We start from the raw sequence: 18,330 nt of genomic DNA on the forward strand, positions 1-18,330 counted from the left end.
TCAAAGTGCCCCTCTCCACAGAGCCAATAAGAACTTGTAGCAATGCAAGATGGGTCTGGTGGTTAGTGGCTCCAGGCTCCTTTGTTGGGAGCACACTTACCCCTTTCTTCTGGGCCTGCTCCATCTTTTCTCAGGAAATGCAGAGAACTGCTTACCTCCTTCCTGCCAAAATAAGTGCCCTCTGTGGAGAGAAGACGTTCTGACTGCACTTTGGCCATGCCAAGTAACAGCCAATAGCATTTTTACAGCCAGCTTAAGGCAGAGTAACCTTAGACCCTTTGTCTTCCTTTCACTTCTTTTTTTCAATTAAATGTTTGGGGGTTAGCTCAGTAAACAGGTGCCCTCAGAACTGCATGCACAGCATCTTCCTGATTGGGATAGTCTTTGAGGTTTCCTCTTTGCAAAAGCCTCCACTAGTTAGGCTCATGATGAGTGACTGGAAAGGTTATTTCTGTCACAACCACATGGGAAGCAACAACTGTTAGTGACCCTATACAACACCAGATAACATGGCGGGGGAGGGGAGGGTGCAGCAAGAGATAGGATCCCCAAAGATTTCTCAGAAATGGTCCCCATCAGGAAGCCTACCAAGTCTCTCTACTTAGACAACCAGCTTTTGACCAACAGCCATGAAATAAGTTTTCCTGGAAAGCTTGATTTCCTTTTTTAAGGAGATCAAAGTGGCCTAGTGTTAATTTCTGTGTCATCAGTACTACTGAAAAAGCAGTAAATACTTCAAGCCCTTTATCTTTAGGGCTGGGGAAAATGAGTCACATCTACTGCTCTGTTTCCTCCATGCAGGGTCAGCCACTGCAGCCCCTTGTGCTGGGCACATGTTCAGCTGCTGTGAGTACACCAGGTCAAGTAGCAAAATCCAAAGTCCCAGTAGGCCCCCAGGCGTTCATGTTAATAGTACATATTCCCTGTTTGCTTTGGCACAAATCCAGTGAGTTTAGTAATTTCTTCCCCTTGTTCCACCTACAAATAAACTGTTAACTAAGACTTCACTTGATGGTGAACATTGTCCCTATCATTATCAGCAAACTCAAGAATTGGGATCAGAAGCTTTTTGTGGAGATTGTGTAGAAATAAAGAAAGAAAGAGAAAGAAAGAAAGAAATGAAAGGAGAGAAAGAAGAGGGAGAGATGGAGAATGGTGTGCACCTGTGCTTGGTGAGCAGGAGCTGAGGTGTGTGTGTGTGTGTGTGTGTGTTGTATGTTAAGATGTGCTGTGTTGTTGTAGGTCTGTCCCCATACACAAGGGAGTATCAATCATTTCTCCCCATCAGCTTCACTTAACTGTCCTGTCCTTGCCCTTTTTGTCACAGTCCAGTTGCAATAATTTCCCACTCAGGTTCTGGAAGACCAGGTTGCCAATTATTTCAAACACTTGAAAAATCCTCCAAAGGAAATACACTTTAGTTGGTCGGGGCCAATAACCCCCAATTAGGGAGTGAAGAGGAGGGCTCAGGTTGTACAACTGGCCAAAATTAAATACCAGAAGTTTTCTGCGGGGGGGGGGGGAGGGTTAGCACAAGAGTTTACACAACCAAGATTCATGGGGCAGGCATCAAGAGTCCCAGAAACAGTCTCTTGCATCATAAACCAGAGCTGAGCAGTGTTCTGGTAAAATAATTAATTGATTAATTAATTAATTAATAATAAAGTCAAAAGTTTGCAATCGTCATCCCTTACTTTCAAGCAAGAAGGCAATCAAGAGCCTTACTTCTAGGTCCTGAGCTTCCAGTTTACTCCCTAAGTGCCATTGTGGTGGGGAACATAGCAAATGGATGTGGACACCCCCTACCCAATGCTTCAACTTCCCCAGCAGTGGGGAAGGGACCACAGCCAGGGTCCACAGGAGCAGGCAGGACTGGCTAGCGATGTGGGAAAGCAGTACCTGGCTTTTGGGAGTTCACAGGCAAAGCTTTAACATTACCAACGTCGCCAACGGCTTAATGGAGGACAGTGCGTGCACAGAAAAGTTCCTTTTGGGCTGGGGGTGGGTGCTACTAGGCTGACCAGGTCCCCAACGCTGTGGGTGACCAGGTGCTCCTCCTTGCTGCAATCCCAGCCTTGGCTGGCTGCTTTAAAACCCCATTGAGGTGCTCCCAGAGTGCCTGTGGTACTTACTAGGGGTAAAGGGGGGGGGGCGGTATTTGGAAAAGTTTGGGGTGGCCCCAAAGGTTTTGGGACTGCTCCTACCTGGTCTTCTGTATTCCCTGCCACGTCATTTTCTACCCACTAGCCTGGGAAACTCAGGGTCCCCACCTTCAGATAGCCTTGAGGGTGCTGGGTGGGTGGGGTTGGGGTGTGAGGGCTGGTGGGGGCGGGGTTTCCTTTGGGTTCTGGAGACTTGGGAGTTCTTCCTGGTGGCAGTCATGGTAGGAACTGTCCCTTCCTTAGGCCTGGAATTACCCATTGCAATTCTGACGTTCTAATTTCTGATTTTCTGAATTTACATGTTTATTATCAGCAGAATCTGAAAACTGGGCTCTCAGATTACTCTCGCCCAGGCTCCTCCCTGCTTGCGCTGCTCTTGTTTCTGTCCCTTCCAAATGGAACTTGGATCTCATCACAGACCCCTGCAAGCGTCAACCCGGCTTTGACCTAGCACGTTATGATTGGGCCCTCCTCAATCGCTATCGAACAGGCCATGGCTGGTGCGCCGCTATGTTCCATCACTGGGGAGCCAGAGACGACCCGAACTGCCCCTGCGGCTTCAGACAGACTATGACCCACATAGTCAACGACTGCCACCTCTCCAGATTCAAAGGAGGTCTCGAAACTTTACATCAGGCTCAACTTGATGCTGTTGACTGGCTATGGAAGAAGGGCAAACGCTAGAAGAAGAAAAGGAACTTGGATGTCTTGGATGACAATAATAAACTTATTAACCCAAGGACTTGTTGTTTATTTATCTACTAGTTGTAGATAGCTGGCTGAGGTGTGTCCTGGCAGTAGCTTGGATTAGTTTTTCACTTATTATCTTCTTTCTTTCCTTCCATCTTTCCTTTTTTCCTTCCTTCCTTCTTTCTTTCTTTTTCCTCACCCCCCCCCCCAAAAAAAAAACAGATTTGTGTTTTGAAATACAAGTTATCAAGAGGCAAGAAATCACTGTTTCAAGGAGAAGGAAGCATGGATAGTCTTCGGGTCATGTCCGAATTAGCAGAGTCTTCAGGACTTTCTCTTCCCTCCCAATCCCAACAGTTTGAGTCACCACAGGGAAATTATATTGGGGCTTTATCAGTTAGGTAGAAATTACTCCAATTTTATTCTCTAAGGTCACATATTAAGTCCTCCCTAACCTTCCAAAGTTGGGGAAATAATTGCCAAGGATTCTAACATGAGGATTTAGATTCCAGGTCTCAATTCCTAAACCATGACTGTTCACACAAAATGTGAATGTTAGCATACAGTTTTTGAAGACTTTAGATTATTTTAATATTGACTGTACATTTATTGAATTTGCTATAATACCAGAGGGTAGTACAGCAGAGTGCAAAAATAAAAATAGGCATGGCAAAATAGCTCACTTGCATAGTGCATTGCTTTGCCATGTATGCCACCCAGGTTCAAGTCCAGCCCTCACTGCATTAAAGGAAGCAATCTATGCTGTGGTTTCTTTCACTCCCCCCCCCCCCCGCCTCTCTTTTTCTCTGCCTCTAACTGGAATAAGTCAATCTGAAGCCCCAGAGATGACCAAAATAAATTAAAAGATAAAGGATAAAATAAACAGATAAAGGAAAAAATAAACAGGTAAAGGAAAAATAGCTGTGGATTCATTCAGTTCATATACTAATTGGGTTGCTGGGGAAAAAGAATAATGGTTATAGGAAAAGATTTTTACATCTGAGGCAACAAAGTTCCCAAGTTCAATCCCCATAAGCATGAGTTGAGCTGTGCTGTGCTCTGGTAAACAGGCAAACTGAACAAACAAATGAAACATGTGGATGTGAAAAAAAAATGTGGATGCCCCACCAGATGCATGGGAAAATGCTCAGCATTCCATATTAATAAGGAAGTATAAATTCAATGAGAATTTCATATTAATAAGGAAATATAAATTAAAGTTCAGTGAGACACTAGTTGAAAACAACTTGGTAAAATAAATACTTTGATGAGTTTATGACTGTAAAAGAGCTCTTAAAATGGGGGGGAGTGTGTGTGGGGGGTGATCAGTAGAGGCTTCCTGGAAAAAGTGATTTGGAGCTGAGATGCAGAAGGATGAACACAGCTTGCCTAGGCCTCCTGGTGAGGATGTGGATATGGAGGTCATAGGAAAGAACTCTCAAATAAACTGTGTACCAAGGTCTTATGGTAGGAGAGAGTAGAATCACTGAGAAATTGCAAGGTCAGTGTGATTGAGGAGTACAAAACAGAGTGGATGAAAAAGGAGGCTGGAGAGATGGGCAGGGCCGGACAGTAGTTAGTACTTGTAGACTGTATTAAGTAGCGTGATATTTGCTCTGGCAGCAGAGAGAAGGCATGAAGAGTTTTAGAGAATAAACAGATTTGTAGTTTTTGTTTGGGTCTGGGCTTTGTGAGCAGGGGCCTCATACATGTGTGATTTCAACACTTCTAGTGAAAAGAAAGACTTTTTCATTCAGTTAGAAAAACAGAGGTAGGGAGAAACTCTGATGCCATCATAGACCTTGTGGTTTGTGGATTTGAATCTGGGCTCTGGGTCTGGTAAGGCACTCAACCTTACCAGGTAATCTATTTCTCCCTTAGATTTTCTGTCTTTAAGAGCTCACTTGGGCTGCCAAAAGAATTGATGAGATAAGAAGCCAATGGAGTCAGAGAAAGGGAGAGGAAGTGGTGGTTCTTTACCATAGACCTGGTGAAGCTGAAGGAAGATAGTGACTTGAATCAGCATGTGGATAGACTTGAGAAGTAACTATATCTGAGAGAAATTTAGACTGTAAAAGTTCCCAAACTTAGTGATGTGAGACATGAAGAGGAAACAAAGGGATTCACTTCATAATTCTAATCAAGCAGATAATTTAAAAAATTATCTTTCTAAAAGCTTTTCATAATTTAGGAAAATTTAATAGGATATAAAAATGTTGAATTAGAATTACAAAACAGGCTAAGAAATCCCTGGGTTCTGAAACCAGGCAATGATATCACAGCACCAATCACTATGGCTCTTGCTTCTATTAGGAGTTTTCTAGAATTTTACCAGTGTTGCAACTCGCCTCTATTGTACAGATTGCTTCATCTCCAAATAGGCTTTCTCAGTTCCTGTTCTTTTTTTATTTTTTATTTAAGAAAGGATTAATTAACAAAACCATAGGGTAGGAGGGGTACAACTCCACACAATTCCCACCACCCAATCTCCATATCCCACCCCCTCCCCTGATAGCTTTCCCATTCTCTATCCCTCTGGGAGCATGGACCCAGGGTCATTGTGGGTTGCAGCAGGTAGAAGGTCTGGCTTCTGTAATTGCTTCCCTGCTGAACATGGGCATTGACTGGTTGGTCCATACTCCCAGTCTGTCTCTCTCTTTCCCTAGTAGGGTGGGTCTCTGGGGAAGCTGAGCTCCAGGACACATTGGTGGGGTCTTCAATCCAGGGAAGTCTGGCCAGCATCTTGATGGCATCTGGAACCTGGTGACTGTAAAGAGAGTTAACATACAAAGCCAAACAAATTGTTGACTAATCATGGACCCAAAGCTTGGAATAGTGGAGAGGAAGTGTTAGGGAGGTACTCACTGCAAACTCTAGTGTACTTCTGCTTTCTGGTATATATTTTGCAGTAGTTTACGGATACATGTGAACATATGCTCTGTCTCACAGAAACTGGTGTATATCTAGTTTGTGGGACTTTGTTAGAAAGTGAACCACCTGAGATGGAATTAGAGTATACTATGAAAGGAAAGGTCTCACCCAGGTAATGAAGCTGAAGGGTTGTCATTCCACACGTGAAATCTCTGGACACAGTCTGAAGTGAAGCATGTTGAGGTGGCAATCGTTGCGTTGGTTAGGTTGTGATCAGCGGATGCAATATTATTTGATATGGATTGGGAGAGGCATATGGGAAAGTGGGCCCTATCCAAGGGTTCCAGGACTGGGGGAAGTAGAGGCTCTATAGTGGAGATGTGAGGTTCCTGCTGTCTTAGGGTTCAAAAAGACAATTGATAGTTAATGTTATCATCACATTATTTGGTAATTGGGTTAACTTTGAAAAGTCCGTTTGTTATGGTTTGCTGTACAGTACCCAGTATCTTGTATATAGCTGTGTTTTGGATGCTTCTGATCTACTTGGTCTAGGCTTTTGAGAGAGTCCTCATATCAAATACACAGCCTATATATTGAAAAGATTCAGTTTGTGTTTTGAAAAACTTTGAGACATACAACTGATTTTCCCCCTCTCATATTAATTAACTAGTGATTTATATGTCTACGTTTTGCTAGGAGTGTACATAAACACCATTCCCACCACCCAAAGACTGTGACCCTTCCCTCCCACCCACTCCCACCCCCCACTGGCCCAGGAAGCTGCATGTCTACCCCTCACCACAGGGTTTTTACTTTGGTGCCCTACTTACAATTTGGTCAGGTCCTGCTTTTAGTTTCCCTTTCAGATCTTCTTACTCAACTTCTGCTGATGAGTGGGATCATCCCATACTCATCTTTATCTTTCTGACTTAGCTCACTTAACATAATTCCTTCTAGCTCTGTCCAAGATGGGTCAGAGAAGGTGGGTTCATTGTTCTTGATAGCTGCATAGTATTCGATTATGTATATATACCACAGCTTTCTCAGCCACTCATCTGTTGTTGGGCACATGGGTTGCTTCCAGGTTTTAGCTATTATGAATTGTGCTGCTATGAACATAGGAGCACACACCTCTTTTCGGTTGAGTGTTATGGAGCCCTTGGGGTATAACCCCAGGAGAGGAATTACTGGATCATATGGAAGGTCCATGTCTAGCCTTCTGAGAGTTTTCCAGACTGCTCTCCACAGAGGCTGGACCAATTTACATTCCCACCAGCAATGTAAAAGGGTTCCTCTGTCCCCACAATCTCTCCAGCATTTGTTGCTGCTGTCCTTTTTGATGTATGCCATTCTTACAGGAGTGAGGTGGTATCTCAGTGTTGTCTTAATTTGCATTTCTCTGACAATCAGTGACCTAGAGCAGTTTTTCATATGTTTGTTAGCCTTTTGGATCTCCTCTGTAGTGAATGTTTTGTTCATATCCTCTGCCCATTTCTGGATGGGGCCATTTGCTTTTTTGGTGCTAAGTTTGCTGAGCTCTTTATATATTTTGGTGATTAGTTTCTTGTCTGATGTATGGCATGTGAAGATCTTCTCCCATTCTGTGAGGGGTCTCTCTGTTTGTTTAATAGTTTCTTTGGATGTGCAGAAGCTTTTCAATTTGATGTAGTCCCATTGTTTTTTTTTCTGCTTTAGTCTTCCTTGCAATTGGGTTTGATTCATCAAAGATGTCCTTGAGGTGTAGGTGGGAAACTGTTTTACCAATGTTTTCCTCTAAGTATTTGATTGTTTCTGGTCTGACATCTAGGTCTTTGATCCATTTGGAGTTGATTTTTGTTTCTGGTGAGATAAAGTGGTTCAATTTCATTCTTCTGCATGTTACAACCCAGTTTTCCCAGCACCATTTATTGAAGAGAGCCTCCTTTTTCCATTTAATGCTTTGGGCCCCCTTATCAAAGATTAGATGTCCTTAGGTGTGGGGATTTATTTCTGGGCTTTCAATTCTGTTCCACTGCTCTGTGTGCCTATTTTTGTTCCAGTACCATGCTGTTTTGATGATGATGGCTTTATAATATAGTTTAAGGTCTGGGAGTGTGATGCCTCGATTTCTGTTTCTTTTCCCCAAGATGGTTTTGGCAATTCTAGGTGTTTTCATGTTCCAGATAAATGATTGCAGTGTTTTTTCTATTCTCTTAAAGAAGCTTGGTGGAAATTTGATGGGTATTGCATTAAATTTGTATATGGATGTGGAGAGAATATTCATTTTGATGATATTTATTCTTCCAATCCATGAGCATGGGATATCTTTCCATTTCTTGGTATCAGTTTCTATTTCCTTGAGTAGCGACTCATAGTTTTCAGCATAGAAGTCTTTCACTTCTTTGGTCAACTTGATTCCTAGGTATTTGATTGATTTTGCTGAAACAGTAAATGGGAGTGATTTCTGGATGTCTTCTTCTTCAGATTTAGTGTCTGCATAAAGAAATGCCACTGATTTTTGTACATTGATTTTGTAGCCTGATACCTTGCTATATTGCCTATTAACTTCCAGTAGTTTTCTGCTGGATTCTTTAGGTTTTTCTTTTTATTTATTTATTTATTTATTTATTTATTTATTTATTTTTTAACTTTTTATTTAAGAAAGGATTAGTGAACAAAAGCATAAGGTAGGAGGGGTACAAATCCACACAATTCCCAGCATCCAATCCCCATAACCCACCCCCTCCCATGGTAGCTTTCCCATTCTCTAGCCCTCTGGGAGCATGGACCCAGGGTCGTTGAGAGTTGCAGAAGGTAGAAGGTCTGGCTTCTGTAATTGCTTCCCCGCTGAACATGGGCGTTGACTGGTCGGTCCATACCCCCAGTCTGCCTCTCTCTTTCCCTAGTAGGGTGTGTCTCTGGGGAAGCTGAGCTCCAGGACACATTGGTGGGGTCTTCAATCCAGGGAAGCCTAGCCAGCATCCTGGTGGCATCTGGAACCTGGTGATTGAAAAGAGAGTTAACATATGAAGCCAAACAATTTGTTGAGCAATCATGGATCCCAAGCTTGGAATAGTGGAGAGGAAGTGTTAGGGAGGTACTCACTGCAAACTCTAGTGTAATCCTGATTTCAGGTATATATTTTGCAGTAGTTTATGGATACGTGTGCACATAAGCTCTCTCTCACAGACACTGGTGTATATCTAGGTTATGGGACTTTGTTAGAAAGTGAACTACCTGAGATGAAATTAGAGTGTACTATTAAAGGAAAGGTCTCACCCGAGTAATGAAGCTGTATTTGATATGCGGACTCTCTCAAAAGCCTAGACCAAGTAGATTAGAAGCTTCCAATAGCACAGCTATATACAAGATACTGGGTACTGTTCAGCAAACCATAACAAAGGGACTTTTCAAAGTTAACCCAATTAACAAATAATGTGATGATAACATTAACTATTGTCTTTTTGAAACCTAAGACAGCAGGAACCTCACATCTTCACTATAGAGCCCCTACTTCCCCCAGTCCTGGAACCGTTGGATAGGGCCCACTTTCCCGTATGCATCTCCCAATCCAAACAAAATAATATTGCATCTGCCGATCACAACCTAACCAAAGCAACGATTGCCACCTCAACATGCTTCACCTCAGACTGTATCCAGAGACTTCACATGTGTAATGACAACCCTTCAGCGTCTTTAGGTTTTGCTATGTATACTCTCATATCATCTGCAATCAGTGAGAGCTTGACTTCTTCCCTTCTAATCTGTATTCCTTTGATTCCTTTCTCTTGCCTGATTGCTATGGAAAGAACTTCCAATACTATGTTGAAGAGTAATGGTGACAGTGGACAGCCCTGTCTAGTCCCTGATCTGAGGGGGAATGCTTTCAGCTTCTGTCCATTGAGTATGATGTTGGCTGTAGGTTTGCTCTATATAGACTCCACTATTTTGAGGAATTTCCCATCTATTCCCATTTTTTGTAGAGTTTTGAGCATGAATGGGTGTTGGATTTTGTCAAAGGCTTTCTCTGCATCTATTGAGATAATCATGTGGTTTTTGGCTTTGCTTTTATTGATGTGGTGAATGACATTGATTGACTTATGGATGTTGAACCAGCCTTGCATTCCTGGGATGAATCCCACTTGGTCGTGATGAACAATCTTTCTGATATGTTGCTGTATCCGGTTGGCCAAGATCTTGTTTAATATTTCGGCATCTATGTTCATCAGAGATATTGGTCTGCAGTTTTCCTTTTTTCTTCTGTCCCTATTTGCTTTTGGTATCAGGGTGATGTTGGCTTCATAAAAGGTGGAAGTGAGTATTCCTGTTTCTTCAATCTTATGGAAAAGCTTAAGAAGTATGGGTACTAACTGTTTCCTGAAATTTTTGTAGAATTCATTTGTGAAGCCATCTGGTCCAGGACTTTTGTTGTCGGGGAGGTTCTTAATAACAGTTTCAATTTCTTTGTCTGTGATTGGTGCATTTAGATTTTGTAGTTCTTCTTGGTTCAGTTTTGGAAGGGCATATGCTTCTAGGAATTGTTCCATTTCTTCCAGATTCTCTAGCTTGGTGGCATATAGTTCTTTATAGAAGTTTTGCAGGATTCTCTGGATTTCTGTGGTGTCAGTTGTGATATCTCCTCCATCGTTTACAATTCTATTAATTTGAGTCTTCTCTCTTTTTTGTTTGGTGAGTCTGGCTAGGGGTTTGTCAATTTTGTTTAATCTTTCAAAGAACCAACATTTGGCTTCATTGATCTTTTGTATGGTTCTCTTATTTTCGATGTTGTTTATTTCTGCTCTAACTTTAGTGATTTCTGTCCTTCTGGTTGCTTTAGGGTTCCTTTGTTCCTCTTCCTCTAAGTCCTTGAGGTGTGCAGTAAGGTCGTTCATTTGAGCTTCTTCTTGGTGTTTAATATGTGATTGTATGGCTATACGTTTCCCTCTCAGTACTGCTTTAGCTGTGTCCCAAATATTTTGATAGGTTGTGTCTTCATTTTCATTTGTTTCCAGGAACATTTGAATTTCCTGCTTGAGTGAATCTCTGACCCAGTGGTTCTTAAGGAGTATGTTGTTTAGTTTCCAAAATCTGTGACTTTTAATAATTGTCTGTCTGTTGTTAAATGTTGGTTTTATTCCACTGTGGTCTGAGAAGATACTAGGGATGATTTCAATGTTCTTGAATTTATTGATGCTGTGTTTGTGGCCTAACATGTGGTCTATCCTTGAGTATGTGTTATGTTGATTTGAGAAGAAGGTGTATTCCAGTTTTTTGGGGTGAACGACTCTGAAAATGTCCAAGAGGTCTAGTCTGTCAATCTCTTCATTCATTTCTCTTGTATCTTTGTTGGTTCTCTGCTTTGTTGATCTGTCTAAGTGTGAGAGTGGGGTATTGAAGTCTCTCACTATTATTGTATTACTATTGATGTATTTTTGAAATTCTTTCAGTAAGTGCTTGACGTATTTAGATGGACCCTCATTGGGTGCATAGATGTTAATGATTGTTAAGTCTTTTTGGCTGGTTGATCCTCTAATCATTATGCAATGTCCTTGCCTATCTTTTATTACTTTATTTAATTTAAAATCTATCGTGTCGGAGATGAGAATGGCTGTTCCTGCCCTTTTTTGTGGTCCATTAGCCTGTATGATAGTTTTCCATCCTTTCACTTTAAGTCTGTGTTTATCTTGTTGTGATAGATGGGATTCTTGCAAGCAGCATATGGTTGGATTATGTTTTCTAATCCATCCCCCAACTCTATGCCTTTTGATGGGTGAGTTTAAGCCATTGATATTTATTGATATTATGGATTTAATGTATTGTAGTGCCATTGTTCAAAATAAAAATTTTTTTTGTTTGCTCTGATACATTGCCAGCATTGTAGTGATGTTCTTGTTTATAAGAGGTCTTTTAGAACCTCTTTCAGGGCCGGTTTGGTGATGGTTGCCTCCTTTAACTGTTGTTTGTCTAAGAAGGTTTTGATCCCTCCATCTAGTTTGAATGAAAGTCTAGCAGGATATATTATCCTTGGTTGAAACCCTTTTTCATTCAGGGCTCGATAGATATCTTGCCATTCTCTTCTGGCTTTTAGAGTTTGAGTGGAGAAGTCTACAGATAATCTTATGGGTTTTCCCTTGTATGTGACTTTTTGTTTCTCTCTTGCAGCCTTTAGGATTCTTTCTTTATCCTTACTTCTTCTCATTGTGACTATGATGTGTCTTGGCGTCTTCAGGTCTGGGTTGATTCTGTTTGGTACTCTCTGGGCCTCTTGAATCTTGATGTCCTTTCTGTTATTCAGGTCTGGGAAGTTTTCTTCTATTATTTCCTCTAGAATGTTTGCTTCCCTTCCTTTCTTTCTTCCTCTGGGAGGCCAATTACATGAATGTTACTTCTTTTGAGATCATCCCATATGTCTCTGTTGTTGTTTTCAGTGTCTCTCAATCTCTTTTTAAGCTCTTTCACTTCTTTCTTAGTTTTCTCTAACTCATCCTCTGTCTGACTAATTCTGTTTTCTGCTTCTGTTAGTCTGCTTTCCCTTGCCTCAGCTTCTTTCTTCATTACAGCTATTTCAGCTTTCAGTTCTCTAATTGCCTCAAGATAATCAGCATTTTCCTTGGGGGTCTCAACTGTTGTTTCCCTAATACTGCCATTCCTTTCCTCCAATGTTGTTTTCATTTCTGTGATTAATAAGTTTATTATTGCTTGCATACTTTTCTTATCTATGGTTACTTCTGGCTGATTTGTAGTTTCTTCTGGGCTCTTGTCTTCATTCATTGGAGTAGCAGTTTTATTTGTTTTTGATCTACCCATTTTTTTGATTTATGTGTTTCTTTTTTTATGCTCTGTTGTTCCTCAGTTGTGTCTTGAGTACAAGCAACACTGTACTAAATACCTTTATGACAATTGCACTTACCAACCTCATGAATTACAGTAGCTACTCAAGCAAGTATTGAAGCAGTTTAATCATTACCAGTTAGTCAAACAGTTTCTCAAGTCTGTGAAAAAATAGTAACCAAATCCCAGTGAATAAGAAAGAGAAAGGAAAGAAGGGATAGCAAGAATAGACAGTTATGCAAATCTACTATCCACTGTATATTCTAGGGGTAATAATAGAGGAAAGGGAACTAGAGCAGAGATACACACATAGAGAGTCCACTCTGAGTCAGATTTCTTCCCCAAAATAATTCACAAATTTAGAAAGGCATGAAGAAGGAAGAAGTGTATGACAAGATAAAAAAAAGAAGAGATAAGAGAGAGAAATGGGAAAAGAAAAGAAAAAGAGCTGTAATTAAAGAGCAGTGAAAGGAAAGGTTTTTTAAATTACTTTATTTTTAATTTAATTTTTTTGATTAGCTAGGAGGGGGAAGGAGGGGAGAGTCTGTAGAGGAGGTAGGATTAAGGAGACAATTTCCTCTCACAATAGATAAGATGCCCACTACCCTAGCACTGAAATATATGCTAAGAGTTAATTCTGATCAACCTAAAGGGGGGGAAGATATATGCCTTTATATAATATTAATAGTAAAATAGAGCAGGGTAAAAAATAATAAAATAAAAACCCTGTCCCAGATTACCTCAAACCTTGTGATCAGAGGCAGCTGATTGTTAAGAATGAGAAAACAAAAAAACAAAAAAAAACCTCAGCAGTAGACAAGGATAGCTGAAATAGACAGTTATGCAAATCTACTATCCACTGTATATTCTAGGGGTGGCTAAAGGAGGAAGGGAAGTTGAGCAGAGACACTTGCAGTGAGAGTCCACACTGAGTCAGAATTCTTCCCCAAAATAATTCCCAAATGTGTATCAGTGAATTCAAAAAAGCACACTGTTTGGTGGTGTAGAGGCTGGGGGCTGTGGCTTTGGAAGCTGTAGGATTAAGGAAGAAAGGATGTCAAGAATGAGAAAAAGAAAAAAAAAGAAAGAGAGAGAGAGAGAGAAAAAAGAAAAAGATAAGAAAAAAACAGTAATAAAAGAGCAATGAAAGGAAAGGTTTTTTTTAAATTTATTTATTTTTAATTATTTAATTAGCTATGTGGGGTGAGTTGGGGGGGGTTGGCTACTAAGAAAGAAAAAGGGCCAGAGGTTTCAGAAGGGTATAGACTTAGAATGAATGATACTCCCTGGTGGGACAGGAATTTTGTAAATACAGAAGCTCAGCAGGGGAGCCTGCTAGGAGCTGGTCCCCAGGGACTGGTTGTGGGGGGGGGAGGGGGCAGAGGTATGCTTAAAAATTAAAAGGAAAAAAATTTTTCCCCTTTTTTTCCTACTCTAATTCTTAACCCAAATTATGTTATAGTCTCTTCCTTGGTGTCACCGCTAGGACCCCTTATTGACTGGCCTACTAAAGGCAGAAAATCCTACCGTTTCCAGGAGATGTGGTCAGAGCTCAAGCCACTAGCAGCTTCTCAGTTCCCCATCTTCTGGGAACCCTCTCTCAGTTCCTTTTCAATAGTAATACAATTTGGATCGGGTCTTATAGCGGTCCAGGATGAAGATTGTATTTTCTCATTGTCTTTGTAGCTGGCATGAGGATCAGACAAAGGTGTCCATTGTGAGGCATGCAATGATGTTATATGTCAGCTTCCAGGCATCTTGATCTTTCCTTTATTTATCGTGATGCCTAGAAAGAGAGTCTGCCCAACTTAACCATGAGGTTGAGCCATCCAGGAGAGAGTGACAGGATGGAAGGAACTTGGGCTTCTTGCCTGGTAGAGTGCTATTCCATTCCAGACTTAATATGAAAAGAAAGTCCCCCTCTCTCATTTTCTGTTACTTGAAGTCAAACCTTATCTTTTTCATATAACCATTAGACAAATGCCACTAAACTCATCATGACAGAAATTAGGAAGGTGCTTTAACCCTTGAAGAAGCTGTGCAGATGATTTTCACATACACATTTGTTTGCATTGATGAAAATTTAACTCAGATGTGAAATATTAAACATATCTGTATTTGTAAGCTGGGCTACTGTGTGTGAATGACAGCAATGATTCATGCAGGCTGCTATTTTATTGCAGTTGCATTTAATTTTGTTTGTGTTAAGATTTTAAAAGTTGCAAGAGGGTGGCTCAATAATAGGGCACATACACTGCATGTATGAGGCCCTGAGGCCAACCTCTGACACAACATAAAATGCAGAGGGCTCTCTCATGCATGGGATTTGCATGTTCTTTCCCAAACCTTACGCCTTGCTATTAGGACCCAGGTGCTGTGCATTCATATTGCTTGATTTAGGGGAGGGACCGGAAGTAGGAAACCAAATTTAGGCTAACCTCATTACAGGTTTAGATAGATAAGGAGTAATGAACACATCCTGAAAAGAACCTAACTATCCTAACATGTACTTTCTTTTCACAGTCAGTATTCTTCCAGGAGGGTTGTTAGGAATGAGTGTAGTGGAGAGAGGAATCCGACCTCCCATGTCTACATAGGATAGATACCCTATCCTGGCTGCCACCTGGCCATCAACCCAGTTCTGTAAGATGTGCTGAAAGACAGAGAAAATATGCCTAATCCAAAATTTCTTGTTCTATGAACTAATTCCATGCTCTTGACCAACACTGAATTCTCAAAAGATTTTTTTTTTCCTACCAGATGCCTGTTGATCACGCCCTGATGAGTAAACTTCAGAGATATTGCAAGGTTCCTGTATTTTCTTACCAAGAACAGAATTTGACCTTGCGTATCACAGTACACGTGCACAGAAAGGTGTGTTACTGGGGAATCACGAACAGAAAGCAAGGCCCCTTAGGAACCCAAGTGGCATTTGTTACTTACACACTGTCCTTGAAACTCCTTACCATCTGAACCACCAAGAAATGCTCATTTCAGAAGTGTTAAGGCTGAATCTGTAGGAAAGATTTCTAGACTTTTTTTTTCTCACCTTGAAAAACTAGGGTTCTGTAATCACTAAACCCATTTTTTTTTCTTTTTAAACCATTTTGTGGCAGGGGTTAATGGTATATAGTACAGTTGTTGACACATGAACAATCCATTTTTTTCTTTATGGAAATTACTACTCTGCTTTCTAGTTCTATGAATCTGACAGTTTTAGACAGTCCATATAAGTGGGGTCATGCAATATTTGCCGTTTTTGACTGACTTATTCTACTTAGCATGATGTCCTCAGGGTTCATCTGTGTGTGGGATGTGGATGAATTGGAAACATTCTACATGACTGGTGGAACTTTAAAATAATGTAGCTGCTGAGGAAAACAGTGGTGATTCCTGAAAAAGCTAAATATAGAATTATCACATGATCTAGCAATTCTATTGCCCAAAGTTAAAAGCATGTGCTCAATCAAGTAAATGTACACGTGTGTTCACTGCATAGAGGAGGTTCTTTTTTTTTTCTTCAGCCTTTCTTGACTTACTTTATAACTAAATTGGCACACATTGCACCAAAACAAAGGACTCTGTAAAAGTAGGGTAGAGAGGATGGGGCCCGTGGGGTCCTAGTGCATGATGGAGGAGGAGGAGGATTTAAGTTGGGGGTCAGAGTGTTTTGCAGAAACCTTTCATAGTGAGATGAAAATTTTATCCATGTGTCAACAACTGTATTGTAAACCATTAACCCTGTCCCCTACACACACACCAGCCCTCTCCACCCAAAAAGGAAAAATGACATAAGACAGACTTATAGGAAAAAAAAAAGGTATACAAGAAAAACCTGGGGTTTCTTGAGCTGGGGAGCAAGAAGCAGCATCTAGAACTTCAAAGCGGAGGATGACAGTTCACAGGAAGAACAAATGTCTGTTGAGCTATGCCTAAATAATGGGATAAAGGGTGAAAAATTAATTATTTTTTATATATGTGTGTATTATTTATTTTTTATTAGTTCTTTAATAATGATTAACAAGATTGTAAGATAAGAGGTATATAATTCCATACAGTTCCCACCAACAGAGCTCTGTTTCTCTTCCCCTCCACTGGATGTTTTCCTATTCTTTATCCCTCTGGGAGTATAGACAAAAATCTTTTATGGCGGTACAGAAGGTGGAAGGTCTAACTTCTGTAATTGCTTCTCTGCTGGACATGGACATTGACAGTTCGATTCATACCATCAGCCTGTTTCTATCTTTCCCCAGTGGGGTAGGGCTCTGGAGAAGTGAGACTTTGGGACTCACTGGTGAGGTCATCTGCACAGGGAAATCAAGATGGTATCATAGTAGTGTCTGCAACTCACTGGTTGAAAGGTGTTAAGATATAAGGCAGGACAAAGTGTTTAGTAAACAGGACAGAATATTCACAAAAGAAGAGTTCCAAAGGCCAACAGACATATGAAAATATGCTTCAAGTCATTGATTGTCAGAGAAATTTAATTCCTCTCCTGGGGATAAGGAACCAAACATACACATCTAAAAAAGATTTGTGTATGTCTATGTTCATAGCAGCACAATTTGTAATAGCCAAAACCTGGAAGAAAATCAAGTATCCAACAACAAATGAGTAAGTTGTGGTATATATACACAGTGGGATATTACTCAGCTATTAAAATGATAACTTTACCTTCAAACTATCTTCAATGAAGCTTGAAGGAATCATGTTAAGTGAAATAAACCAGAAAGAGATGGATGAATATGGGAATGAATATGATCTCACTTATAAACAGAAGTTGAGAAAGGACAGAAAGGGAATCACAAAGTAGAATTAGGACTGAGTTTGGAGTATTGCACCAAAGTAAGAGACTCTTGGAGGAAGAGTAGATTTATAGGTCCACTGTAGGGGGGTGGGAGCAGGGACACTATACTGTTATTAATTTATAATCTTATAAATAACTATTTATTCAATATATCAGGAGAAAAACAGATTGAATGTTTCAAGTTCTTTAAGTGCCTAGATTTCAGTTCTGAGTATATATTCCTTTAGTCTTTTTAAAAATTTTTATTTATAAAATGGAAATATTGACAAGACAATAGGATAAGAAAGGCACAACTCCACACAGTTCCCACCACAAGAACTCCATATCCAATCCTCTCCCTTGATAGCTTTCCCGTTCTTTATCCCTCTGGGGTTATGGACCCAGGATCATTATGGAGTGCAGAAGGTGGAAGGTCTGGATTCTGTAATTGCTTCTCCACTGAACATGGGTGTTGACAGGCTGATCCATATTGCCACCCTGTCTCTCTCTTTCCCTAGTGGGGTAGGGATCTGGGAAGGTGGGGCTCCAGGAAACATTGGTGGGGTAGTCTGTCCAGAGAAGTCCGACTGGCATCATGATAGCATCTGAAATCTGGTGGCTGAAAGATTTAAGATACAAAACGGAACAAACTGTTGACTAATCATGAACCTAAAGGCAAAAATATTGCAGATGAAGATTTGGGGTCTCCATTTTGGAAAAAGCTAGTAGGTCTATTTTAGGTATATTCCAAGGGGCCCATGACCCTACTAGCTTTTGCCTGCGCCTGACATCTAAAATGCCAGTGACCTAAGTTATAGTTTGCGGGGATGTGGTCATAGTTGGAGAAAGGACCAGAAAGCTCCATCAGGGAAGAGTGTAGTTCCCAATATGGGGAAAGTATTTAAATATTGTTAACTGTAAACACCATTGATTTGATCTAGGTCCCATAGTCAGCATAGAAGTCTAGGTAACCTCTGTATACCTGTAGGTCTGAGCTCATATTCTGTGGTC

General features: G+C 40.7%; 1 protein-coding gene across 3 annotated transcripts in view; it reads right to left on the reverse strand.

Moving 5' to 3' along the window:
- SLC2A5 (solute carrier family 2 member 5) overlaps positions 1–18,330 on the reverse strand; it is a 149,779-nt gene that overhangs the window by 62,684 nt on the left and 68,765 nt on the right. The window contains exon 1 of one of the 3 annotated variants that reach the window (XM_060201423.1): positions 156–308. The exons of 1 other annotated variant lie outside the window; for it this stretch is intronic. In XM_060201423.1, the coding sequence (XP_060057406.1) occupies positions 156–218 (63 nt within the window). In that variant the 5' untranslated portion in view covers positions 219–308. Of the gene's footprint in view, positions 1–100; positions 309–18,330 lie in introns of those variants that run through there. One more of the 3 variants, XM_007534160.3, reaches the window with a different exon arrangement.

The sequence above is a fragment of the Erinaceus europaeus genome, chromosome 11 (assembly GCF_950295315.1).
Source record: "Erinaceus europaeus chromosome 11, mEriEur2.1, whole genome shotgun sequence".
NCBI classification, from domain to species: domain Eukaryota; kingdom Metazoa; phylum Chordata; class Mammalia; order Eulipotyphla; family Erinaceidae; genus Erinaceus; species Erinaceus europaeus.